The following is a 27,084-nucleotide window of genomic DNA, read 5'->3' as shown; positions in this document are numbered from 1 at the left end:
TACAAGTTACCTATTATATCTTTTCTTCCATTCTTTTTCTTCCTATCCCTCTTCCTTTCTTTTCTTTCTCTCTCTCTCTCCCTCTTTCCTTACTCTCACAATAAACGAAAAAATATATGTGTGTATATAATGACTCAAATAAATTCCTTCAGGATCAATTCAGCCTGTTTTTTAATTCTCTTTCGTCGTCTTTTAGCGTCTCTCTCTTAAAATAAAAACTGCCCCGCATTATGTTTTTTCTGCGTCACACGAGAAATCATATTTTGTGTGTGTATTTTTGTGTTTGAAACTTAAATGAACATTCATTTTTTGGGAAATCCTCGCGCTCTTTTTTTCTCCTTTTATTTCACCTTTCACCCATTTTTCTATATATATATACATATATAGAAGTTATATACTCTTTATAACTGCAAAAAAGAAATTTGAAAAAGAAAAGAAAAACACACGTGTTAGTGTACAAAGAAGTCGGTAAATAAGGCAAATGAATGAAATCATAAGTGGAATAAATATGGTCTCTTATTTTTAATGCAAAAAACACGGTGAAAATAAAGATGATTGCTATCGCATTGCAAATTTATATGAGTGACAACTGAGAGTAAAATTTGATTTTTTAGTACTAAAATATCTGAGCTCTCATTTTAGCAGCTCTCGAACAAAAACTGCTAAGAATAAGTTTTAAAACTCAATCGATAAACGATCGCAACAGGCAATTGAGGAAACTCAATTACAAACATTAGGAACTTTTTTATTCGCAAAAATTCTTTCCTAGAAAATTCTCTTGAGTTTCATTTAGAATGGTATTCATTTTAGTATATATGTATTTAAATTTTTCAGTCATAATTTGCATGTTTTTTTCTTTAATTACTGTGGCAAGCAATTTTTAGAATCAGATTTATATTGGATATTATTCTTCAATTATATTATACTTCGACGTAACTAATTATGCGAGCATTGTGAATAAATCTTACTCTCTGTGACATGCGGAAAAGTCTGTAGAAACCAAAAATAAATACAGCTCAATTTTGCAATATGATAGCAGTAAAAAAATAACAGAAATCAAATAAATACCAAAGAATTTGCTGTGTTTACTTTCACTGATATTCTTGACATGTTTCATTTTGTACACAATTTTCTTGCTTTTAGTAGTAGAGACATTTTATAGTAGGAAAAAGAAATTATGGATGAATTCTATGAGTTTTTTTTTTACAAGCTAAATGGTTGTGAGAGTTCCTTCTTGGAGGAAGAGCACTACTTTCTCCAAGAAGTGTTCATTGTATTATTTTATGAATGAATTGCAATGGCAAAATGCTCGATCGATGTGTCTTATGCGATTCTCTTGAGAATTACCTGGTTCAGATTCCCAATCGTCAATTGGTGTCCCTGCAGTGCCTGAGCGTGCGTCACGGACAGCGAATTGCTGCCATCCGTCGCTTCCGCCTGACTGACCACTTGCTGCTGGCCCTCCACGAGTTGCTGCTGCTGCGATCCCGGTGGCGCCATCACCACAGTCACCGTTCCCGTGGACGTCGAGGCCGATTCTGATGACATGCTATTGGCTTTCACTGCAAAACAAAGAATCCTACTTTAGCCTGTGCCTGCAAAGTCACACTGGGAACGAGAGGCTACTAATATCACCTTAGAGTGTTACTCAGAATGCGATAAGATTTTCTTGGAAATACGACAAGAAATTTTTTTTCAATTATCGGAAAATTATAAATTCGATTCTGAGAATTTTATAAATGATTTTCGCTTTATAAGCAATTGAAAAATGTTATGATTCATTTTCGAATATATAAAAAAAAGATTTTTGAGAATCTATGTTCAAAGATGCCTTAATAAATGAACTATATAGTTCAGAAATTTTAGTATTCTTCTAAAATTTATTGAAAGCTCTTCAAAACACCCAAAATGAGTTTTCATAATAGACTCTTAATATAATCGAAAGTTATCTTAAAAACTTTTGAAATGTTAAAAGCTTTCTAATGCATTCAAAATCTTGAAAATCGCCCACAATATTTAAAATTCATATTTAAATCTCTTCAAATTGCACATATTTGACTGACAAATTCATGGAATGTCTTTGGTAATCTGCGTCTTACGTTTCTTCTCCTTTTTTGCTCCCGGACGTGAAAAATGTCTCAGCTCCAAGTGACGTCGCAAGTTACGAGATTGCCGAATAATTGCCCCACAGATTGGACACGAAGCCGGTTGTTCCGACTGAGATCGAGATTTTGGTTCTGCAAAGGAAGCAAAAATTTTAGCAGAGACACATATTTCGAAATTAGAAAACCCCAACAAATTTTTGCTCCTCACATCCAGCAATAAACTTACTGACAACATCTTGCTTCTGTTCTGGTTTTCCGGTAGTCATGCCGTTTTCTGACGTGTCCGTTTCCTGTTTGATGTCAGTACGTGGAATTTTAGCTGGAATGACAGGGAGAGGGACATAGAAAGAAGCCAATTAGTCGCCTTCATTGACAAATCACACACACATACAATATAAACACACACACAATATGGCAACATTTCGCGACGAGACGCAATTCTTTGCATTTCTCTTTGCACGATATTTCACCTGCAAGAGCAAAAAGAAGGAAGGCACATCTCTTACTAACCGAAGTACGCCATGGAGAGTTAAATGTGCAGCTAAAATGACCGCTTTACAGACCGAAAATTATGTCTCAAGGGAGAGATTAATGAACTCTCTTTGCCTCCCCAACTTTCGCGTATCGCACACAGCACAGAATATTTCCTCTGCTTTTCCTCCACTGATAAAATTAACCTGAGCAATATTCCAACTCTTCAGGGCTTGTCGCGCAACACTCTTACACTGCAGAAAAGAGCCAGTTTTGGGGGGAGAGATGCGAAACACACAAATAAAACCGTAAAAAAGTGCACAACACATTTATCAAAACATGCCTCAAAACATCTCTCTCTTGGACACACTGATGAAGAGATACGCCAAAATCTCCTTTTGGGATTTATATCAATCACACTTCCTGACCGCGTTTGCTGTGCAACAAAAGCACACACAGTATTTATGCCTTCTGTGTTTCGCACAAGAAATTCTTTGCGAGACAACGTCTGTGGTGCGCTGCAAATGTGTCGCGTTCGCAGGAGAGAAAGAGAGCCATTCACGCAGCGGCTGTAAAAAATCCGCGAATTCGAGAGCTGTGGCGAACGAGAGCGAAGGAGAGCGAGACATGGAAACGCGTCAACGGCGACCTCCATGTTCTTTCTCCACCATTTTTGAGAGTCGCACATCGCGCGAGAGTGAGAGTGCGCGAGAACGAAGCGAAATCACTCGGCGGTCTGCTTGCGACTTGCAGCCAAGAATTTATACCGGGCGAGAAATCATCTCTGGATTTTTTTATATGTGTGTGTGTACATCCAAGGGGGAGATATATGGTGTAAAGTGGTGTCAAGAAGTTGGATGTACTAAAATATTTAGTGTTGGGAATGCAGAAAGTGATAGAGACTTTTGGAAGTCACAGGAAATGTCAAGAAGTAGTGAAAATAGTTGCCTTTGCATGTGCGTATTTTTTCGATGATATAAGACGATAAAACGTCATGAAAGTATAGATGATTTTGATTGTCTGTCTTGGCGCTAAAACAAGGATGTAAAAAGGTCCTTTTTCCAGAAGAATATTGAGAAAAATTGAAAATATAGTATTCTCCGAAATGAATAACTTTTATTTTGTGGTTGCGTAGAGATGGCGCTAGGAACAGAGGCGGCGAGGGTGGTGAATAGACAAATGGTAGGGGAATACAAGATGGCGAAGACTGAGGCACCGTATGGACATATAAAATTCGAAAGAGCAGAGAATTCAGCAGGATCGACCGGAATTACAGAATACCGGACATATATCAGGGAATTTTCACTGTACTAGTATCGTTTTCTACCTCTGAACTTGACTAAATACTTATTTTCTGGGCCAACAAGCAACAACAACTTTTGACAACTCTTTCACGAATGTGCTTTTATCGTATTCTCACTTATTTTACGCCGATTGCGTGTGAAACGTAAAGCAATATTGCCGCGACTAAACAACGACGTGGTAGCAGTGCCAAAATGGGAGCAGAGGAGAATGAGAGACTCACCATTTGCAGTGGATGGCTTTCGGGTGCGTGGCTTCCTCTTCCTCGTGGGCAGAAGATGGCTAATGACATCTTTCGTCACATCCTCCGTGATCTGATCCGGTGAGATTTCTTCCACAATTTGTGCCTGCACTGCTTCGGCGGGTGACTGGATGGTGGTGATCAGCTGCTCGGACTTCTAGAAGCAAGCGCATAGCATGAAGTGTGTGTGTGTGCATCACGACGCGCCCCCGCAAGCGCCAGTACTCACGCAAGTGCTGTTGCCCACGTCGATGACCGTCTTGATGTGCTGCGGCACGATAGTGGGATGCAGCTGGATCTGGTACTGGCTCTGGTCATCCTTGTGGCTCACCGTTTGCGGCGCTAAGCCCTGTATGTTGAGGCAGTGCGCCGCCTGCAGCAGCGACGGCAGCTGCGAGTGGTCCACACTCACCTCACCACGATACACGAACTCCAGCAGCGCCTCCAAGTCGTTAGCATTCACACCGGCTAGCATCACGACCGGGTGTTTGCACGGTGTGTTCTGTCGCAAAAGAGAGAAGTGTTTACCGAGAGTCTTCTTTTGCTCTTTGAGCGCGCGTGTGGAGAGCGAGTGTGTTATCATAGGGGAGACACGGAGAATCTCTTCTACACGCGCGAGATCTCTTCAAGAGCGCCCCCCAATTGAGCAGAGCGACTGAGAGAATCTGCACACTTTCCCACAATATGAACTCAGAAATTTAACTCCAAGCTAAGGTTCTGTTTAGGAAAGAAATACATTTTAGAGATATTTGACACGAAATTTCCTGTTTTAAGTGAAAAATATTTGCCTTTTAAAGCTATTTAACATATTCTGGGAACCCCAATTCTAGTTTTCAATGTCGCATGCTGCAAAAGGCATTTGTTTTTTTTTTACTAAATTACAAAGAACAGCTAATTTAATTTCTAATAGCTCTACTAGTAACTTCAAAATAGTATCAATGACTAATGTTTTTATGCTTAGTAGCTCAATTTCGCCCTATTGACTTATCGATCTATCACCGAAAAGCAATAAAAAAAATACGAAATTCCAACTCTTGAAAATGCAGGCGAGAAAAAACATCGATTCGCAGGTTTTTTTGCCAAAGAAGAAAAATAGGGGAAATCTAGGATGCCGTGCAAATATGGATTTTCTTCGCCTTCTTTGTGCGTATATAACATTGCCAGTGTGTGATTTCTGGAATGTTCCCACATTTGCGCTATTTATAGCCATTGCAGTTCGTCTCCATCGATTTCCGGGGACGCACAGATTGTCGCATTTGCCAAGGGGTCCAACGATCCAAACACCAGCGGACGGGTGTGCATTATGTGGGGGGGTGTGGCGATGCAAATTTCGCCCTCGCGCGAGGGTGAGTCACACGCACACACGCACGCACTGTCGCCATTTTTCCCGCAGGCTACTGCTACTGTTTGCTGCTGCTGTTGTGTGTTTACCTTTAGAAGGTCTAGGAGGTACGGACTGGCGGCACAGAGGACAATCTTATGGGCAGGGAAGCTACGTCCACCGGCGGCCAGTGTGCAGTCCACCAGGTCGCCGTGGCATCGGAGCAACTGCACGGCGGACACGAGAGAAGTGCCGTAGTCGCCCCACGTCAAGCTGTAGAGAGAGTTCAGCGGGAGCGACATTTTTTCCGTCGCGCAATCTTCTCTGCTCTTCTGTAAGAGACTCCTTTGCTGGTTTGGGCGCTTTTCTTCACAAGTTCTGGGGGGCAAAAAGAGAATCGCGGATCCGCTCTTTTCTCTCAGATCCCAATACACAACACACGAGAAACTCTTCTCTTGAGTACACACACACGCTCTTGCGGGCGCACTTGCTCCACTTTATCCACACAACACACCACAGATCGCTCTCTCTTGCACAGAGTATAGCCAGGAAGTGGCCACGGAACAATTCTACTCGTGGCGCCCCAGCAACACTTCAAGATGCCCAAAATTGCTCAGCAAAAAAGGTTCACCAAAGTGATTTTTCCTTTGCTCTGCACCGTCCAATTTTTTCCTTCGCTGTCAAACACTGTGTTGTCCCAAAAAAGTGGGACAACTCTCGCTCGCTCTCTTTCTCTCTCTCTTTCTCTCGCGCCAGTGTATCCAAAATTCGCGCCGTTTTACGCCATCCTCTCTCTCTCTCCCTCTCTCGCGCGCGCACGCTTCACTCTTGCGCTCTCCCGCGACAGCCCCAAAAATTATATACGCCTTTTGTGTTGCACTTTATGCTCTTTCAGAGCCCACTTTAATGACAACTTTTTTGCAATCTTATAAGCTTTTGAGAATTCAAAGCGTGGTGGTTTAATTCTTCATGCTGAAGTTTTGCGTGAAATCGTACTCGATGGTGGGAATCACGGTCTGCACGAATTTCAGGAAGATTATCAAATACATGTGCACGCCCAACTCGCCGCCGCCATCCTCCACGGTCTGGATGATTTTCTTCATAATATCAGCATGCCTGAAATAAAAGGCAGAGAGTGGAAAGTCAATGGTTGCTTCGTCTTAGGCCAGTACAAGGCGAAATTAGGTGACTTAAGTAGCTAATCTATAAGAACAAATGGAGAAATTGGAACTATAGTACATACAAAAAAGCCCTTTAAGCCTCCAAACGATAGTGACAGGATCTTAATAGGTAGGAATTTATTTCCGTTTTTCACGGATTTTCAAAGTTTTTTTTGTATTAGAGAGAATTGTGTTTTGAATGAACTTGTCATTGTCAATAAATGATTAAGACTAACAATAACTTTATAAAGAAATTTCATATCATTTTCTAAAGAATTTCCTTATAAAACTACACTTGAAACTGTTCTTTTCGGAAAACAGTGTATAAGAGCACACAGCGAGAGCCGATTGCCTTTGACCTTCAACTACTGCTACGAATTGACCGATAAATGCAGCGATAATGCGACCAAAAAAAGAAGGAAAGAGAGAGACTTACTTGCAGGGATGCACAGAGGCCATGTTGGGACCCGGCAAGTGCGGGTGTGACTCCATCGTGACGGTCTTCTTGGCGTGATCCTGGCTCACGTCCTCGTACATCTGCTCCATGGTCAGCGACTTGCGGTTCTGCAGGCGAGTCAACAAAAAGAGGGAGAATTACTTGGCTTTTGTAGCCAATTAATAAACTTAATGAAATCACCTCGTCGTAGCCGACGACCCAGAGTCTCGGCGTCTGGTAGTATTTGTCGTAGGAGATGTGCAGATCGTAGGTTCTTGTGTGTACCACGGAGTCTCCGTCCACCTCGGCGGATGTCGACGTTTTTGGCAGCTCGGCTTTCCGCGCCTTTGTCGCCGTGGCTGGATCTACGCGCTCCAGCATCCCACTCTCCTCAAACTCTTCCATATCGCCCGCCTCCTCATCATCCTCGTCGTCATCCTGAGTATTTTCCGCGTCCTCCATGGCTTCAGCTTTCCCGTCCAGAGTCATCTCAGACACCTTCTCCTCTACGCCGGCAGCGCTGGACTCATCATAGTGATGTGTCTCCACCCAACCACCTTCCTGGTCATCCTCCTCCACCATCGTCTCCTCTCCCACGTATTCGATCTGCTTGCAACGCCGATAACACGGTACGTTGCGCGTGATGAGGAACTGCTTGTCGCGCGGCAAGTAAGGCTTCACTTTTCCCTCATCGCCCATCGCCCACTGCCAAGTGGGGCAGTGATGCACCAGATGATCACCAGCTGCCACGAATTCCTCTGGCGTCAGTACGCCAGTCTCGCGGAACTTTGACTCCTGTGTGAGAAGAGGAGAGACGTGTGTGAATCGATCCTATCACAGAATATGACACAATACCCACCTTGAGGATTGGCGTCAAGTATTCAGCCACTCCCAACGCCGTTCCCTTCACCGAATTTATTACACTCTGCATGCTAATTGGTACTACAGACTTCACTGGGCCACTTTGAGTGGTCACACGAGAACTGGATGAGGGAATTTCTACGCAACAAGCCCAATTTTATCAGCACTGTAAAACACAAAGCCACAATGTTTTTCCCATTGACAGCTCCCTTTTCTTGCATCAGCGCCGCTATGTGTCTGGTCACCTAATCAATGTCGCCGCTTCGACTCACCCTCCAAACGTGTGAAGGTGCAATTTTCAAGGCATGTAAGATTTTCAAATGTCTAAATAATCTAACGGGACTTCTCGAACAATTCGAAAGCTTTTTTAGCTCATTATCAAATAATTCTTCCTCTCATACTATCCTCTTATTTTCAAGAGATCTCTTAAAGTCACTTGCTAGGGTTTCAATTTATATTTTTCAATAGATTTTTTTTACATATAGTAACATTCAATATAGGAAAAACGATTTTTTGTCTCTCCCAAAACGTAAATATGCTACAATTTCAGACTGGTATAAAAATAAATCTTCACCTGGTATATTTGAAACTAACATAATAAGATCTCCTAAACGGAAAAAAGTCCTGTTGTGTCCATTAAACAGACTTTCCTTTCTTTTAAATACAAACACCCACTTTGGGCAGTTGTATTAAGAGTAAATATGTTATTAAATAAATCTCTAGATACTCTGCATTAAATCTTAAATCTTTCTTATAAATATTATTGTCACTTTTGCGCGAAGAAGCTTCACACGATCACATTGGAAGAACCGAAAGAGGGTAACAAAGAGAGAACACATCGAAGACACAATTTCCTTCCAATAGTGCCAGAATTTTGTGGTTGTATTCGACGGCGACTTGCTTAGACGTCCGTGTGCTGGTTCAGCAATTGCCACAAACTCGTGTACGTGCCAAAGAAGAAGCCACAGATGCCGAAGATCATGATGGCGAGATCCTTCCAGAGGATCCAATAGTAACGTCCCAGATCCGTCGGCCAGAATGTCACAATCTCAATGAGCGGTGGGAAGATCAGCGCCAGCATCGAGCTACTCATGGCGCCAACCAGAGAAATCACACCACCGAGATTCGGAATGATTGCCGCCAGGATGACTACAGAGACAAGAGAAAATGTACAATAACACTCAGGTAACACAAAATTGCTTTGATATCGATGGAATGCAAAATAAATTCCTTTGAAATTCATGAATTCGAATCATAAATACTTAAGAAAATTCAATTGATAAAAAAATTTACTAATTCATATTTTTTACGAGGAAAAAACTTTAAAGTCAACCAAAAAATTGATTTTTTTTTTAAATAAAAAAAGCAATTTCTCATTGAAAAAAATAATAATTTTTTAAAATGTCAAAAATTAAGAAAAGAATTATTATTTTGCCAATATTGAAAATTTTAGAACAAATTTATGTACAATTTTTGTACTCTTAACTTAAGAGAAATATAGGCAAAAATATTCCGATTTACACTTTTTCTATTTAAATAAATCTCAATGAATTAATTGACCAAAACTGATCTTAACAATTTCAAGGAATTTCAATAGAATTAAGCAAGATTTTAGAAAATCAAAGCAATCAAATATTGACAAAAAGTTGTATAAGAAATTGTCTGATTAGACGTAGTGTCGAAGCAGATTTGCTCGACTTACATGTAAAGACAACCAATCCAATCCTGAACGAGTGTTCAGCATACTGCTTGTGCTGCTCTGACTGGAAGTGATTTTTCACCCAGGGCCCAATGATGTTCACCGGCACGTAAAACTGTAAGCCGTAAGAGAAAAAGATCGCCACCGCCATTACGATGCGTACTGATTGCGCGAGCCTGAAAAACGTTGGAAATTGTAAGATAAATGAGTTGAATAAGCAAATTGATTCTACGTGAGAGTTCTCACATTGTGTTAGGCAAATCCAGAGTGATGCTGCCGCTGACAGAGTCTCCGTACTTGAGATAACCGAAGAAGCCTACGGCTGTGTATAGACACGCCACGATAACCATGCCCGTGTTCAACACGCCCGTCCAGCCGCCCAGATCCTCTGGTGTGCCCATGTTGTTTTCCAGCGGTAGGACAATCCCAATGCCCTCAAACGCATAGATCGCCGTGCCGAAATACAGCGGCAGCTGTGACCATGTCGCAAAACCGTGCACACTTGACGTCGGCGGCAGCTCTTGCAGCACGTAGTAGAACGTGATGGACAGGCCAGAGACCGTGAGGACAGCTGCCAGTAGCGACACTGGGGTGAGATACTTGAGATTCCGCACCATGTTGAGCGCAATCATCGGCATGAGGATCAACACCAGGTACACCCGCACGTCCACTTTCGTGTAGTAGCGTGCAATTACCTCCTGCAGATTCAGCGCCACAAACAGGAAATACACACAGCAGAACCCTAGCTGCGTAATGCACAAGAAGATGTTGATCACCACACGCACGAGTTGTGCGTAGCGTCGTAGGCCAAAGGGTCCGGTCACGAATGCGGCACAGCATACCTCGGAGAAGCCCAGTGATGGTATCTGTAATCGGCGGCAGAGTTCGTGAGAGCAACGCACCAGGATGTGCATGCAGTGCGTGCAAATGGCGCCCATTAGTAGCGTTCCAAAGAGTCCTGCCGGGAGGAGAGATGCTCAATTAGTTGTTCAATTAACATAGTAATTAGTCTTCTATCAATTTGTTCAGTTAATATCTTAACTTAAGGAAAAGTTCACTTTATATGATATCTTAACTTAAGATTTTTCTGATATGTGCTTGGATTTTGTCCATATCATTTGACTAGAAAATTTTTATGAAGATGCTTAAAATAAATCAAAGAAGAATTTTTGTAAAGAAAAAGACGTGAAATAAAAAAGGAAAGGAAAAATTTAAAAATTATTTTATATTGTTTTTGAAATAATTATTAGGTCATTTCAATTAATTAACAGCAGTCTGATTTTTTCTTATTTCATGAAAGTCATTCACATTGCAAAACTTTGTTATATTTACATAAATGATTAATCACACTTTATCGCATGCTTTTTCCAACCAGAGCTAATTTACTCTTTGTGACGCGAATTTCTTTGAAGCTGCGAGATAAGTGAAATTCCTTTGAGCGCGTATTTCTTATTTAGTGCAACAAAAAAAGCTGAGCTTTAACTTTTTGACCCACATTTCCGAGGTGAACGTTTCATAAGTGGCAAGATTGTTTATAAATTATAAAATTCAACATATTTTTGCATCATTCTCCTCTGTTCCGCGTACAGTGACTCATAATTAATAATATATCAAGAAAATAAACAATTCTATATTCTATCAATTTTTCTTAACCTCTCAAAAATATCAAAAAACATACAGACAAATGTCACTATAAAATACTATTCTTGTAAAGTATAAGAGCCATAAGAAGTGCCATTGTCAAACACACACACTTAAGAGAGGCGGCTTTTATCGGCTTCAGAATGTAAATCTGGTTTTCAAATAGCTCAGCGTTGACCCATTGAAAAGTTCATTCAAAGATAGTCTCTTGGACGGTGTGTTATCTGAAGAAATTCCATCATCTCAGCGGCTTTTTCTGCGTCGCACTTCACTTTTTCCCCATGAGACAGGAACTAATTATGTAATTGTGATTCAATGTAGCATCTTTATTTACACATAAGAAGACGCGAGTAACTCAGAAAAGCATGCGTTATGGGGAGATCTAGATTAGATTAGCTTAGAAGGGGGGGGGGGGGGGTAGCGTAAGATAATTCTCTCTTCTCTCTCTTATGCCACATAGCATAGCTGCTAACCAAGGCCAACTGATATGCCCCTTTTATGCATCCCCAGGAGCAGAGCAGTTCCCACTTAAGGGCTAAGACCACAAAGACCAATTTTCACCACCAAGTCATCCACAGATTCTATTCTTTTTAGTTACCTTTTCAAGACCACAGCTTGTGGCCTTGTGACTTTCATTCATTTTTATTTTTTATTTTATGTCGTCGCGCCCCTCCCCCTCCCGTTATCCTCTCCTCTGAGTTTTTCCCACTCAGAGAGGCAAGGATATTTCACAAGTGAGCCAGTTAAATTCACAGACTTAGCAGAGCTTGGCCTTGAGCGTATTTGCAGACAATATATCCAGCCCTATTTTTACGAGCGGTATCAACCAGTCTAGTATTGTTCCCCATCTATAAGTAAGGACAGAATGCGAAGAAATAACACTTCCACAGAAGAAGTTTCTGACTTTAAGTTGGGAACAATATTTAAAACAGCAACCTTTATAATATATAAATATATAAATATTTTGGGCTGGAATTTATATATTATTTGCCATTGAAAGAAAGGCTTAATATTTTTCGCATCTGCTTGTTGTGTTCGATAATCATTTGCAAGTGATGAGGATCGAACACACGACCGTGATTGTTCTCAGTCCGGCACTCTACCGACTGCACCACGGCCGCCTCTGGAGAGAGATACTAAGCGCACTGAGACTTACCAACATATAGTCCTGCATTCTTGAAGGCGTCTGGCATTGCCAGAATGCCTGTACCAATGTTCCCCTTCAGCAAGTGAATCAGCGTGTCGAGATTCGATGTGGGATGCTCGAGTTTCCTGTTGGACCACGGATCATACATGCTCGAGTCGTAAAGGCTCTCCTTCGAGTCGCCCTCAACAGTCTCTTCTACAATCGTCGTCTCATTGTGCACATCCACGAGCGCAGATTCCGGCGACGTCCGGATGTCCGGTCGCGGCATCACGGCTGGCTGAGTCTCCGCCACAGGCTCGGCCTGTGACAGCAGTGGCTGGCGTTCTGTGGCCATTTTACTCGTTGGTTGCTGCAACAGGGAAAACACGGTAAGTTGAATGAAATTGTGAAATCTTAAAAGTAAAAAGAAAGATACTTGTTTTTAATCTAATTGGAACAATTGGAATAAACCCAGAAATGATCGTTACAGATGAATATTTTCAAAAATTAGACACGGCAACTTGATGGCGCCACTGCACTTCTCAATGAAAGTCAATGAAAGCATTATCATAATTCTCGGGATTAGTCACTATGTGGGCGCCTCTTTGTCTTCGCACGGCATTACAGATGCAACTGTGGACATTGCTGTGCAGCCTCTGCGTCTCACTGCGTGTTGACGAGGCCGAGATTGCGTCTCAGGCTGAGATTCAGGGGAGAGATTGTGCTGTCGACCACTTAATGAGCCCCAGATTATTGACACACACACTGTGAACTCTGGAAAATTCCATGCATTCAGATTTTTCCCTTCAACAGCCCATCTATGCCAGCATTCCTTACACTATTCACACTATAAGCTTCACTGAGAGCCTTAAATTTACCATGCAATTCTACTAAGATTTTTGAGTAGCATAGCATCGCAGTGTGCCATGATTGATTTTTGTATATTTGTCTGTGAGAACAAAAGAGAAAGGAAAAAATAGGAGGCAAAAGGGGGAAAACTCCCACAGAAAAGTAATAATTTCTGGGTGGAAAAAACACAAGATAAGGGCAGGCAATATAAAACAATTCTGATAAACTTACAGTCGTTGGAGAGAAATAAAGATTATTTAATGGCAATGCAATCAATTGAAAAACTTAATTGACACTCGCGTGTTTTACAGTATAAAGATTCCTCGAGGCTGTAGCGAAAACAAAGAAAACAGATAAAAAAGAATTGATCAATTGTATCTTGAAGTTCTGATCTCCACTAGAGACATTTATATTGATTTTCACTGCATTTTTGTGGCACTTTTTACCCACGAGATGCGCAAAAGGTGGGCTTTTCAATTACCTGAAGATTCTTCATTGGTGTATTTTCCATACTCGGAATGACTGATTCAGCACCAAACAATGGCCCAATTGGGCATTATGTACACGCGTCGCAATTACCCGACACTTGAAGACGAACGTGTGATTTTGAAATGCCTTATCAATTGAGAAAACTGGCGATTTTAGACGCACTTGCAAAACCAGAAGTCCGTTCTGCCAATTTTGACAGCTGTTTGATCGCAGCGACTCGCAACGGGTGATACAAGAAATTCTACTTCCCCTTAATTTTGTCCCAAAGCAACGCGCTGTCAGTTTTGTATTCAAACTTGAAGTCATATTATGGCATCGAAGTAAAAGACGGCCGTGGTGCAGTCGGTAGAGTGCCGGACTAAGAATATCACGGTCTTGTGTTCGATCCTCATCACTTGCAAATGATTATCGAACACAACAAGCAGATGCGAAAAATATTAAGCCTTTCTTTCAATGGCAAATAATATATAAATTCCAGCCCAAAATATTTATATATTTATATATTATAAAGGTTGCTGTTTTAAATATTGTTCCCAACTTAAAGTCAGAAACTTCTTCTGTGGAAGTGTTATTTCTTCGCATTCTGTCCTTACTTATAGATGGGGAACAATACTAGATTGGTTGATACCGCTCGTAAAAATAGGGGCGGATATCGCGTCTGCAAACATGCTCTCAAGGCAAGGCCAAGCTCTGCTAAGTCTGTGAATTTGACTGGCGCGGCTCTCTTGTGAATATCCTTTGCGCGCCCCTCTGAGTGGGAAAAAATCAGAGGATAACGGGGGAGAGAGAGGGATGAATGAGGTATATATATATATATATATATATATATATATATATCAATGAAAAAGTAGACACAAGACCAAAGAAAGCTGTGTTATAACCTCTTACCTTACACCTTACCGTCTGAAAGTAATCAAAAATCTTGGATGACTGTGTTGATTAGTGGGGGGGTGGGGGGGGTGGTTGGCTTTGTGTCTTGGTCCCTTAAGTGGGCAACTGCATCCTGGGGCTGCATAAAAGGGCCCTGTCCGTTGGCCTGGATGCCGTGGCATATAAGAGAGAGTTATTATCTCTTACCACTAACCTACCCTACCTACACCACCCCCTCTTCTAATCTAATGGCATCGAAGTCATTGAAAACACAGGGTTAGTCGCCGTGTATAATAGACCCTTCACACTGAAACTGCTTTTGTGATTTCCTGAAAAAAAGTCTTCAGGAGTTGCTCCTCTTTTATAGGTCAGGTATCCTATTTGTATTTTACAGGTGAATCCAAATTTTTATAGTTTAAACACACATACAAAGGACGTCTTTTTTCGTGCCATTTTTTCCCTAGATGGCTTAGCGATACTAATGGCGGAAAAAACTTATTTTTTTTCAATTTCTTGGCTTCTAATGCGATAAGTTTCCAAACTTTTTAGTAGCTCCTTTTATCTTGCATCGTTTGAAGCAAAGCAAAGGCTTTCGTGGATCCACTGATAACCTATAAAAGTATTTGTGTAGTGATTTTCTAGTGTAATTTTATGCTGGATACCTGAGTAAAGCTCTGTAGGGAACTGTTGAAGAGGTTGAGAGCAGTTAAGTAGAGTGATCTCTGACTCCTCAGGAGGATCAAGTGATAGTATAACCTTAATTTCGGCGGTTGACGATACCATTGCGTTGAATACACGGCGAATGCCACTTCTTCGCCCTGAAAAGAGGGTTTATTTGCGGTAAATTGAACATACAAGCTTACAAATGCAAGTCAGTTCTCACTTCTTGTGTGATAAGACCGCCAAAAGAGGTGGAAACAAGTAACTGGATGAACGCACTCACGACAAACATCAAGTCGCGTATAATTTGGTTGCTCATCATGTGCTCGGACGCTTGAAACAGCACTGCACATATGATGAAGACAATGATGGAATAGGAGACAAAAAGCGATAAACTGATAACAGCTTCCATGTCTTGGACAAAAGAAATTGCCAAATTGTGTAGTTTGATGCAATCAATCAGGCGATACTTCGTCTGCCGGTTACCGTCTTTGATCAGAGAGACACCATCGTCTTCCTGGGTGTCATTATAATCAGTTTCTGCGAGCATGGCTCGCAAGTCTTGAAAGCAGGCTGACATGTGAATGATGGCACCGAAGAAGAAAGTGTCCATGCACAAGACATAGAGCAGCGTCCAAAGGATATTAAAGCAAACTGCTGTGTAGGTAATCTTGTAGCCTGGATTTGGAGAAATGTCCCAGGGAAATCTGAAAGAAAGACCATAGGTTATCTGAGAAAAACTTGTTGAAATTGTAGAAAAGCTTACTTTGCTGCTATTGGCAAATTCCATGAAATCTCCTCAATTCCGATCAATTTTTGATACAGAGCGAGTTGAAGAGGATAAAGCAGGTAGCCGAATGTGAGGAAGGTCATAAATCTAAGGTAATATTTTGTCAGATTGTTTGACAGGTTATCCGCTTTCAGATAAAATTCTCCGCGACCTAAGAAAATTTCTGCAAAATGACAAATGAACATAATTACAGCTGGGCGTAGCTTGCTGTACCTGGAATCGCGCTAAACATAAAAACCCGCAATATATAGCAAAATGGCATCAGGGAGGCTTCACATCATGAAATATGACGAAAATGAGTAAGGTCGCATTTTTTTTGGGTGCCGTCCGTCGGTCCGTCCGTCGGTCCTTCGTAAATGGACTAGTGGAGCCTAAACAGAAGGAGATATCGACATGCGGTTTTCATCAAAGGTTGAAAGTTCTACTACCGCTAGAGAATGGTGATATCAAATCCAACCCCCCACCCCTCCGTCCGCCATTTTTACCACCCCCAAAATATACATTCCTCAATTTTTCAGCCCCTATGGCATGAATCGGCCTCAAATTTGAGTATGTTATAGATGACCTCAAGACCTTTCCAACGAACCACCACTTAAGGACCTAGGACCTTCCAGACCCTAGATATTAGGGGCCAAATTTCAAAATTTAAAACGGCTATAACTCCGCTTCTAATTAACCGATCGCAATGATATTGTATTCATTGGAAAGGTCTCGTAAAATGCCATCTCCCACCTAAACAACATAACTTAGTAGGATTACCGCTAGAGGGGCTAAAGTCAATAAAACTATTTTCGAACTTTCAATATCGTATAACTCGGAATAAATATTATAAAATTTCTTTAAATTTTAGTATGTTATAGCTGAGGACGAGACCTTTCCAACGATACCCTATTTGTAGGGCTTGATGTTTTAGGAGCAGAGATATGGAAGGTCAAATTTCACACTTTTACTGGCCCATATCTCCGCTGTTTACCAACTGATTTTGATCATGTTTCCACCAAAAGATGTGTCTCGACACCCTTTAGTAGGCTGCATTTACCTTTAGGCTATTACGTCATAACGAATACCGCCATATTAAAAAAAAACTTTGAACGCCTGTATCTCGGCAAACCTCTCTTGCAAATTTAATGAGATTTTATTATGTTGTAGTCCAGGTCAAGACGTCTCTAAAAATAGGTTATAGTTTTTTGTGGATGCAATAGAACCGGAGTTATGACGATTTGAAGTTTTAATTTGAAATACGCTATAACTTCTGTTCTATTTATCCGATCCTAATAATTCAAAGCTCATTGGAAAGCTCTTGCAGAACTCTAAAACTATTTAGAACATCAGAAGTTCATCAGACCACCGCCAGAGGCGCTAATGTCAATAACAAAATTTTTGAAATTTTGAACTCGAAAATTTTGTTCCAAGGTCACACTTATTTGAAATAATTTCTTAAGGATTTTGATAGTCCAGATCGAGACGTTTCCAAAATGGGGTTATACATTTTTGTCACTGCCATAGAACCTGAGTTATGGCGGTTTGAAAATTTTCGTTTGAAACAGGGTTGGTCGAGTTGGCCGCATTGTGAGTTTGCGGCGCCCAGCTAATATTTAATATTTTAAAGTATTGTAATATTTTGTCAGATTGTTTGACAGGTTATCCGCTTTCAGATAAAATTCTCCGCGACCTAAGAAAATTTCTGCAAAATGACAAATGAACATAATTACAGCTGGGCGTAGCTTGCTGTACCTGGAATCGCGCTAAACATAAAAACCCGCAATATATAGCAAAATGGCATCAGGGAGGCTTCACATCATGAAATATGACGAAAATGAGTAAGGTCGCATTTTTTTTGGGTGCCGTCCGTCGGTCCGTCCGTCGGTCCTTCGTAAATGGACTAGTGGAGCCTAAACAGAAGGAGATATCGACATGCGGTTTTCATCAAAGGTTGAAAGTTTACACCGCTAGAGATGGTGATATCAAATCCAACCCCCCACCCCTCCGTCCGCCATTTTTACCACCCCCAAAATATACATTCCTCAATTTTTCAGCCCCTATGGCATGAATCGGCCTCAAATTTGAGTATGTTATAGCTGACCTCAAGACCTTTCCAACGAACCACCACTTAAGGACCTAGGACCTTCCAGACCCTAGATATTAGGGGCCAAATTTCAAAATTTAAAACGGCTATAACTCCGCTTCTAATTAACCGATCGCAATGATATTGTATTCATTGGAAAGGTCTCGTAAAATGCCATCTCCCACCTAAACAACATAACTTAGTAGGATCACCGCTAGAGGCGCTAAAGTCAATAAAACTATTTTCGAACTTTCAATATCGTATAACTCGGAATAATATTATAAAATTTCTTTAAATTTTAGTATGTTATAGCTGAGACGAGACCTTTCCAACGATACCCTATTTGTAGGGCTTGATGTTTTAGGAGCAGAGATATGGAAGGTCAAATTTCACACTTTTACTGGCCCATATCTCCGCTGTTTACCAACTGATTTTGATCATGTTTCCACCAAAAGATGTGTCTCGACACCCTTTAGTAGGCTGCATTTACCTTTAGGCTATTACGTCATAACGAATACCGCCATATTAAAAAAAAACTTTGAACGCCTGTATCTCGGCAAACCTCTCTTGCAAATTTAATGAGATTTTATTATGTTGTAGTCCAGGTCAAGACGTCTCTAAAAATAGGTTATAGTTTTTTGTGGATGCAATAGAACCGGAGTTATGACGATTTGAAGTTTTAATTTGAAATACGCTATAACTTCTGTTCTATTTATCCGATCCTAATAATTCAAAGCTCATTGGAAAGCTCTTGCAGAACTCTAAAACTATTTAGAACATCAGAAGTTCATCAGACCACCGCCAGAGGCGCTAATGTCAATAACAAAATTTTTGAAATTTTGAACTCGAAAATTTTGTTCCAAGGTCACACTTATTTGAAATAATTTCTTAAGGATTTTGATAGTCCAGATCGAGACGTTTCCAAAATGGGGTTATACATTTTTGTCACTGCCATAGAACCTGAGTTATGGCGGTTTGAAAATTTTCGTTTGAAATAGGGTTGGTCGAGTTGGCCGCATTGTGAGTTTGCGGCGCCCAGCTGACCATAAGCGTTCGCTTATCACACGTTTTTTCTTGTCAAGGAAGAGCAGTTTATACTTTAAGTCTAAGGCAATCAATTCTTAATTCAAAGTAAATATTCACCACATTCTTTTTACTTATTCTTTGCCAAATAAAAAGTTTAAAAAAAATGCCAAGATACAAAAGAGGTTACAAAAAGAGTTTAGCGAACACTGAAAAAACTTTTATCTTACTGTTGTTGACATTGCTTTCCATTGCGAGAACGAATTTCTGGATTCTCTTGTTGTGGTAGAGAAAGATGACGCACCGAAGGAAATTCATTACGTACTGACTGAACAAACTGAGGACGTCTGAGAAGTCGGCCAAGTCTTGATCCGTTTGGAAAAAGTAGGGCAATTGAAAGCAGCTGATCCAAGTGGAATTAATTAGGCTCACGATTGTAACAATCTTGTACCACCATTGAAAGTGATTGGTTGGCATTAAGCCGCCAAAATATAGTAAGAATCGTGTCTCCTTCAGAATCTGCATTGTTGTGAAGGGAGATAAAGGAAAAATGGGGTATTTGGAAGAACTTTCACAGCTCTTTTATACCAAATCATATCCTTCTCCATTGACATGGCTAAAGGGAATATTTTATGTCGAGATGTCAATCGCATTGCGATAGTCCCACAAGTTGATTGACAACTTCTGTCCATGACTATTTATTAATTACTGCGCTGCTTGATAGTACAGAGCTACTCTGTTGGAATCTAGGGAATTTATATTTGTCGCCTCCGTGGAGGATAATTGATCTGCAATTTTGTATCCTCCATCATAGTCGTAGTCATAATTGGTGGCGTAGGTGGAGGAGGGGGCGGTGTTGCCGTACTCGTAGTTTCCCGCCGGATCGATAGCCGTGGCCTTCTTTGCGCCATAAGGATTGAGCGAGGCCTGCAGCTGGCTGGCGGATACGACTGTGATGTCCTGGAACGGTGAGGCTGGTGTAGTTGACACGAAGCTTATCCTGGGCGGCGGTACTGTCGTCGTCTTGACGTAGTACGACGTTGGCTGCAGAATCGAAGCTGACGTGGTGGGCGCGACATTAACGGACGCTCTGGAAACTGCCTCAGGCGGCGCCACATTGTAGTTCTGGATTTGGACATTTGACAATGGCACACTGCCGTATGGCGTAGCTGGTGTCGGCGGCGCAGGCTGTCCGATGTAGAGGTTGTAATTGAAGCTGCGCTGATGCTCGCTCTCCGGCGGATCTGGTGTGAAGCCTTTGAGGTAGTTGAAGGTCGGACGAGGCGCCGGCAGCGCCGGAAGCACTTTATCCTCGTTATAGGACACGTCAGCGTGATAGCCATTGTCGTCTGCTCGGTAGCGCACAATCTGCGTCCGTCCGTCCGGCAAGTGGACTTTGTAGCTGCCGCTGACAGCGCCATCTTTCTGCTGCTGTGTGTGAGAAAAATCATCGCCAGACGCGGCATCCTTGACGGAATACGAAAAGGCGAAATTTTTCTTCTGCGAGGAGTAATCCTAGAAGAAAATACACATATTAGCTTTTTTTTTAGGGGAATTTTCGAAAACAACTGCAAAGGATTTAACAATTTCAATCAATGCCGAGAAAATATTTTTTCTATTACAAACACAAACACTTGCATAAACAATTTTTTAGATCTCTCTGCAGAAGAATTAGTAAAAAAAAGAATTAAGTTTTAAAAGATCTCAAATATTTTGGGAATATCCATTTTTGTAGAATAACTACAACGTTATAAAATGTGAATTTTTACATGAATGTCCAATGAATGAAAGTGAATTAGGGCGGCTGTGGCTCAATGGTCAACGCGTTTGGCTCTCGATGCGACTGTCGTGAGTTCAAATTCCCACGGCTTGCACAAATTTTAGCACAGCAAAGGGTACAAAATATAAGCCTTTCAATGGCAATAAGCAGCACCCTCCCATATAATGATCGTTGCTGTTGAATGTTTCAGTTGAAACATACGCTTCACTGGAATTGTCTTACGCACAATCGCTGTATATATAAAGGTGGATGTTTAGGACTGCTCATGGGGTTGGGTCGTCGGCAAGCTGACAATTTACCAACGTAAAAAAAACAATACTTGTCAATGGGAGAGAATAAAATCCCCACACTCATTCAACGAATCTAGTGGCACGACAAAATAGGCGCGCGCACTCAATGGTTTCACCACCACCTTGTCGGTGTTCACTGCGACGAATAAGCCGTTTTCCCACACTTATCGAAAAAATGGGAGTGTGATATCGTCGCTCATCCATCGAATTCAGTGACACAGTGAGCCTCACGGTGGTGCCTTGTCGTCGGTCCTGCGATGGATAAGCGGTCGTCACACTCATGAAAACCTCTACGAATCTCTAAGAAAGTGAATTAACGTTAACATTTCTTTGTTCACGCACAACCACATAGTGGTATATTTATGCAAATTAATTGCCGCCTGTGAACATGCGGTGGATGAAGAACAATCAATCCACCGCTTCTTATGATACTCACGTCATAGATGTTGTCTTCATAGTCTAATCTCTGCTGAGGGCCTGGATAGAACTTCTTGCCGTGCCTCGAGAGTGTGATGTAGGTGGGAAGGATGTTGTTGTCCTGACGAGGGAGAGCATAAAAAACGGGGGGGGTTGTAAAACGGCGAAGGAGGATAAAAATAAACACTTCACTCACAATCCCGGCGAATCTCTGGAGACCCTTCTGGCGATTCCTTAGCGCCACGGCGGCATAGGGATGATTGTTGGGTCTGCCAGGGGTGTCTTGATTTGTGGGTGGGAACTGAATTGGTCCTTGGTTGAAGATACTCGTGGAGGCGGGTTGAATTTCGCGATCGAGGCGTGATCGATCGATGCCGTTTGTGGCTTCAAATGGGTGTGGATTGAAGTGTCTGGGCCTGAGAAAAGCCTCCCTCTCGGGCGTCTCCAACTCCGACAGCACAGCAAATCCACTACGCAGGATGTTAAGCAGCATCATAAGCTGAATGGTGGACACAGAACTGACACGAATCTTCACGCAGGACATTTTGGGTGATCGCACTGCACACTTTTTGTATTGTTAACAATTCCGCACCTGTGAACGAAACCGTGTGTCTTCTCGCAAAAAAAAAACAATGAGTGTTTATCTTTCAGGCCTGAGATGTCGCAATGTGATGTATTTTCTCAGCATATCACGAGGCCGCATTGACAAGACAACAGCATAATCATCGCATCATGCAGAATTGTTTCAATTCGCGTCACTTGATTGACTTGCAGGAAAGAACATCAAGCCATCATCATCTTCTTGTCCCGATACTTTTCAAAACACCGCCCAACAATAACAATCCACTTAATTGATCCCTCGCAATGTTCGTGATACACAAAGACACACACTATTAACCCACTGCGATCGACCACTGAACTAAGACTGTCTGCAGAGTCGAACTGTGGCCGCCTTTTAAAGACTCGCGCAGTTGCGAAAACCTTTTTCTCTCAATTGTTCCCCAAGTCAGCCAAGGTGCATTTTGGCGTGTATTTACAAGACAGACACACAATTGAGGGATTTTGCACAGCGAAGAGAGAGAGAGAGAGAATCAAACAGCGAATTCGGGCTCAGGTTGTCCATTCTGATGATCATGAATAACCCTCGCACGATCAGCAATCATCGCCAAATTGGAGAAAACTATTTACAAATTCTACATTTTCTAAGCCACGTTGTCAGTGTATTTAATTCAGAATTTTCTGCTGAAAAAGGACAAAAAAATGTGGATGAGCACACGCCTCGCAAGTGCTTATGGTATAGCTGGGATTTAAAATTTCTCCCTTCCATGGCCAACTCGATTCAGTTAGACTGAAAGAAAGCATGGATATTTTCATATGCAATATAAAATCAAATTCCTGAAATTCAAATATTTATAACTCAGGTTCTATGGCAGTGACAAAAAAGTATAACCCCATTTTGGAAACGTCTCGGTCTGGACTATCAAAATCCTTAAGAAATTATTTCAAATAAGTGTGACCTTGGAACAAAATTTTCGAGTTCAAAATTTCAAAAATTTTGTTATTGACATTAGCGCCTCTGGCGGTGGTCTGATGAACTTCTGATGTTCTAAATAGTTTTAGAGTTCTGCAAGAGCTTTCCAATGAGCTTTGAATTATTAGGATCGGATAAATAGAACAGAAGTTATAGCGTATTTCAAATTAAAACTTCAAATCGTCATAACTCCGGTCCTATTGTATCCACAGAAAACTATAACCTATTTTTAGAGACGTCTTGACCTGGACTACAACATAATAAAATCTCATTAAATTTGCAAGAGAGGTTTGCCGAGATACAGGCGTTCAAAGTTTTTTTCAATATGACGGCATTTTTTATGACGTCACAGACTGATGGTGAATGTAGGCTACTAAAGGCCGTCGAAACACGTCTTTTGTTGAAGAGGTGATCAAAATCAGTTGGTAAACAGCGGAGATATGGGCCAGTAAAAGTGTGAAATTTGACCTTCCATATCTCTGCTCCCAAAACATCAAGCCCCATAAGTAGGGTATCGTTGGAAAGGTCTCGTCCTCAGCTATAACATACTAAAATTTAAAAAAAATTTATAATATTCATTCCGAGTTATACGATATTGAAAGTTCGAAAATAGTTTTATTAAGTTTAGCGCCCCTAGCGGTGGTCCTACTAAGTTATATTGATAGAGTGATAGATAGAATTTTATGAGACCTTTCCAATGAACTCAGAATTATTGCAATCGGTTAATTAGAAGCTGAGTTATGTCCATTTTAAGTTTCAAAATGTAGGCCCTAAAATGTAGGGTCTGGAAGGTCCTAGGTCCTTAAGTGGTGGTTCGTTGGAAAGGTCTTGAGACAAGCTATAACATACTAAAATTTGGGCTCAATCCATACCATAGGGGCTGAAAAATTGAGGAAAGTATATTTAGGGGGTGTTCAAAATGGCGGTTGGAGGGGTGGGGGGTTGGATTTGATATCACCATTCTCTAGCGGTAGTAGAACTTTCAACCTTTGATGAAAACCGCATGTCGATATCTCTTACCGTTTAGGCCCCACAAGCTCGTTTGTCACGACGGACGGACGGACGGACGAACGGACGGACGGACGGACGAACGGACGGACGGACGGACGGACGGACGAACGGACGGACGGACGGACGGACGAACGGACGGACGGAAGGACAGACACGAAAATTAAAAAATGATTCCCCTCATTTTCGTCATATTTCGTCATTCTAAGTTTACCTGAGTCAATTTTGCGAGGTTCAACTTTTTGCGCTTTTACAGATATTAGCTGTGATGGAAATCCCAGCTATATAATAAGAATAAATGCCAAGTATTATGGAGGGATAAGGAAATTTATTTGAAACAAAAAAGCGCAGAACATTCATTTGAAATTCACACACATTTATTTTCAAAAATATTTAACATAAGTCTGAAAAATAGTTGAAATCATTCTAACTTTTGGTTCAATTTCTACTAAAATCTTAGCAATATTAAATATTAAAAACCTTAAAAGACACAATGGTGTAACTCAGAATATCAAAGAATTTTTTATTGAATTTATTTCAGAGAGATTTAATGCGGTTGAAATTGCTTACCAGAAAATTGACATTGCATTTGATATTAATTAAGGGAAAGTGAGTAAATGAGAGCACAATAGGAAAATCCGAATTTGACTCCTTGTATAAACATCATCAAGTTAATGTCATAAATTCCGGCTGCCTTGAAACCCAGTGAATTTCCGCAAATTTTCATCATCATAAGCATCAATTTCTGATCATTCAAGTTGAATTCATACCACTTGGTCAAGTACAGAGTGACAAAGATGCGTTCGGATTTCGTAAATATCACTTGTCCAAAGAGACAAAGTGCTCCAAATTGTGCAAATATCGCGAGAAGCAGAGGAAAGAGAGCAATTGCGCCAGGAATTTTGATAAGATAGAACACAAAGAGGAGAAAACCAAAACTCGTTACAGCTTGAACTGTTAAAGTGTAGGAGAAGACATAATTGAATGTGTCAAGAATGGTGAGAAGTTCACAGTGAAAAGTGTAGCACATTTTCACGAATTGACTCTTGTTTCTCAGCTTCGAATCGTCAAGGCAGGTAATCATGTCGTGAAAGATGTCCAGTGAACTGATGAAGTACAGTCCAATGCTGATAAGAATAGTGTCATAAAGCACAATTGCGATTGTCGACGGCATTATATTAATGGCTTGATTAATGTGTTGATAGATAAGAAATTCATTCTTCTGCGGAAGTCCAGGAATGGCAAAGATTAATAATCCGTTGAGAATTACGAAGTAGATTTCTCCAATTGCAACAATGACGAGAACAGGAATGGCAAGCCTAAAAATAGAAATTAATTTAAGTAATTAAATTCAATCAAGTCTCAACTCAAATTGTTAAATGTTAAGGCATCAAAGATGTAAAAGTTTTCACATGACAAATGAGGAAGGAAAAAATTGCACAATTTGTCCTTCATGCATACTTGAAAAATATCTGAATAATCCTGAGATTTCTGCTCAAGTGCTTTCCAACTAACGATGTAATCAAATCACTCTCATAAGCTTGATGTAAATTGTGAATCCACAAGAAGAGTGTCTTGATGCCATCGTCATTTGTCACAATTGAAAAGGATTTTCCAATGAGTTGCACAAAAGCCATGATTATCATAACTGACATGCACCAATCGATGATTGATTTATCAAAGTAAATTGTGGACAAGATTATTGTTGTTAATAAGTACAAATGTGACGCTGGGAAAATCAATTTTCCACATTTGCCAAATGTTTTGCGAGGTAAAAAAGAGAAATTCAGTATTATCAGGATAGATTGGAGAAATTTCTCCAACTTGAGATAGTTCACGTAACACTTGATGTACTTTGTCATGTTGACTAGAACCAATTGAATGAACTGGTTCTTTAATATCTTCAGCATATGAAAAACGCTCTCATGGCATTTTTTTTCTACTATTATAAAATATTCAGCAATTGAAGTTTAAATATTAAAGCTTTCTCAACGATCTGCGGTTATATTTATATTCAATCGATAACCGAGAAATTTTGAATTCTTTAGAACGTCCTTTAGGACGTGATAAGCGTACGCTTATGGTCAGCTGGGCGCCGCAAACTCACAATGCGGCCAACTTGATCAACCCTGTTTTAAACGAAAATTTTCAAACTGCCATAATTCAGGTTCTATGGCAGTGACAAAAATGTATAACCCCATTTTGGAAACGTCTCGGTCTGGACTATCAAAATCTTTAAGAAATTATTTCAAATAGGTGTGATTTTAAAATGAATTTTTCACTTAAAAAATATTAAAAATTTTATTATTGTTATTAGCACCTTTGGCGGTGGTCTGATGAACTTCTGATGTTCTAAATAGTTTTAGAGTTCTGCAAGAGCTTTCCAATGAGCTTTAAATTATTAGGATCGGATAAATAGAACAGAAGTTATGGCGTATCTATAATTAAAACTTCAAATCGTCATAACTCCGGTCCTATTGCATCCACAGAAAGCTATAACCTATTTTTAGAGACGTCTTGACCTGGACTACAAAATACTAAAATCTCATTAAATTTTCAAAAGAGGTTTGCCGAGATACAGGCGTTCAAAGGTTTTTCAATTTGGCGGCATTTTTTATGACGTCACAGACTAATGGTGAATGTAGCCTACTAAAGGGCGTCGAGACACGTCTTTTGTTGAAGAGGTGATCAAAATCAGTTGGTAAACAGCGGAGATATGGACCGATAAAGGTGTGAACTTTGACCTTCCATATCTCCGCTCCCAAAACATCAGGCCCCATAAGTAGGATATCGTTGGAAAGGTCTCGACCTCAGCTATAACATATTAAAATTAAAAGAAATTTTATTATATTTTTTCCGAGTTATACGATATTGAAAGTTCGAAAATAGTTTTATTGACTTTAGCGCCTCTAGCGGTGATCCTACTAAGATATGTTGTTTAGATGGGAG

At 40.7% G+C, this 27,084-nt stretch overlaps 6 protein-coding genes across 10 annotated transcripts; all 6 read right to left on the bottom strand.

Moving 5' to 3' along the window:
- Positions 1–68: 68 nt before the first annotated feature.
- Positions 69–6,064, bottom strand: LOC132264401 (transcription factor GAGA). Of its 2 annotated transcripts, none has more exons than XM_059764599.1 (7): positions 5,551–6,064; positions 4,349–4,621; positions 4,102–4,276; positions 2,332–2,424; positions 2,100–2,237; positions 1,348–1,562; positions 69–407 (listed from the first exon to the last, which is right to left on the bottom strand). In XM_059764599.1, exons 1-7 carry the CDS (start codon positions 5,740–5,742, stop codon positions 402–404), a joined length of 1,092 nt encoding a protein of 363 aa, XP_059620582.1. In that variant the 5' UTR covers positions 5,743–6,064; the 3' UTR covers positions 69–401. The 2 variants fall into 2 exon arrangements, with proteins under 2 accessions (XP_059620582.1, XP_059620583.1); XM_059764600.1 differs by having other exon boundaries at positions 4,102–4,273.
- Positions 6,065–6,303: 239 nt separating this feature from the next.
- On the bottom strand, positions 6,304–8,114 carry LOC132264402 (ubiquitin-like-conjugating enzyme ATG3). Its single transcript, XM_059764601.1, has 4 exons — positions 7,896–8,114; positions 7,238–7,831; positions 7,037–7,164; positions 6,304–6,556 (listed from the first exon to the last, which is right to left on the bottom strand). Exons 1-4 carry the CDS (start codon positions 7,965–7,967, stop codon positions 6,400–6,402), a joined length of 951 nt encoding a protein of 316 aa, XP_059620584.1. The 5' UTR covers positions 7,968–8,114; the 3' UTR covers positions 6,304–6,399.
- Positions 8,115–8,337: 223 nt separating this feature from the next.
- Positions 8,338–13,900, bottom strand: LOC132264388 (proton-coupled amino acid transporter-like protein CG1139). Of its 4 annotated transcripts, none has more exons than XM_059764586.1 (6): positions 13,201–13,900; positions 12,800–13,137; positions 12,394–12,733; positions 9,843–10,554; positions 9,600–9,772; positions 8,338–9,046 (listed from the first exon to the last, which is right to left on the bottom strand). In XM_059764586.1, the coding sequence occupies exons 3-6, from the start codon at positions 12,716–12,718 to the stop codon at positions 8,799–8,801; spliced, it is 1,458 nt and encodes a 485-aa protein (XP_059620569.1). In that variant the 5' UTR covers positions 12,719–12,733; positions 12,800–13,137; positions 13,201–13,900; the 3' UTR covers positions 8,338–8,798. The 4 variants fall into 4 exon arrangements, with proteins under 4 accessions (XP_059620569.1, XP_059620567.1, XP_059620568.1 ...); XM_059764584.1 differs by having other exon boundaries at positions 12,800–13,541; positions 13,694–13,900; XM_059764585.1 differs by lacking the exon at positions 12,800–13,137 and having other exon boundaries at positions 13,444–13,900.
- A 1,216-nt stretch (positions 13,901–15,116) lies between these two features.
- Positions 15,117–16,104, bottom strand: LOC132264397 (odorant receptor 85c-like). The gene is made up of 4 exons (XM_059764595.1): positions 15,998–16,104; positions 15,455–15,938; positions 15,234–15,389; positions 15,117–15,182 (listed from the first exon to the last, which is right to left on the bottom strand). Exons 1-4 carry the CDS (start codon positions 16,102–16,104, stop codon positions 15,117–15,119), a joined length of 813 nt encoding a protein of 270 aa, XP_059620578.1.
- Positions 16,105–19,814: 3,710 nt separating this feature from the next.
- Positions 19,815–22,245, bottom strand: LOC132264396 (uncharacterized). Its single transcript, XM_059764593.1, has 2 exons — positions 21,616–22,245; positions 19,815–20,624 (listed from the first exon to the last, which is right to left on the bottom strand). Exons 1-2 carry the CDS (start codon positions 22,138–22,140, stop codon positions 19,815–19,817), a joined length of 1,335 nt encoding a protein of 444 aa, XP_059620576.1. The 5' UTR covers positions 22,141–22,245.
- A 2,485-nt stretch (positions 22,246–24,730) lies between these two features.
- Positions 24,731–25,772, bottom strand: LOC132264395 (uncharacterized). The gene is made up of 2 exons (XM_059764592.1): positions 25,651–25,772; positions 24,731–25,454 (listed from the first exon to the last, which is right to left on the bottom strand). Exons 1-2 carry the CDS (start codon positions 25,770–25,772, stop codon positions 24,731–24,733), a joined length of 846 nt encoding a protein of 281 aa, XP_059620575.1.
- Positions 25,773–27,084: the final 1,312 nt, after the last annotated feature.

Source organism: Phlebotomus argentipes, unplaced genomic scaffold, assembly GCF_947086385.1.
Source record: "Phlebotomus argentipes unplaced genomic scaffold, Phlebotomus argentipes genome assembly contig_58, whole genome shotgun sequence".
Taxonomy (NCBI): Eukaryota; Metazoa; Arthropoda; class Insecta; order Diptera; family Psychodidae; genus Phlebotomus; species Phlebotomus argentipes.
The sequence above is the reverse complement of the archived record's forward strand: the minus strand, read 5'-3'. Positions and strand labels throughout refer to the sequence as shown.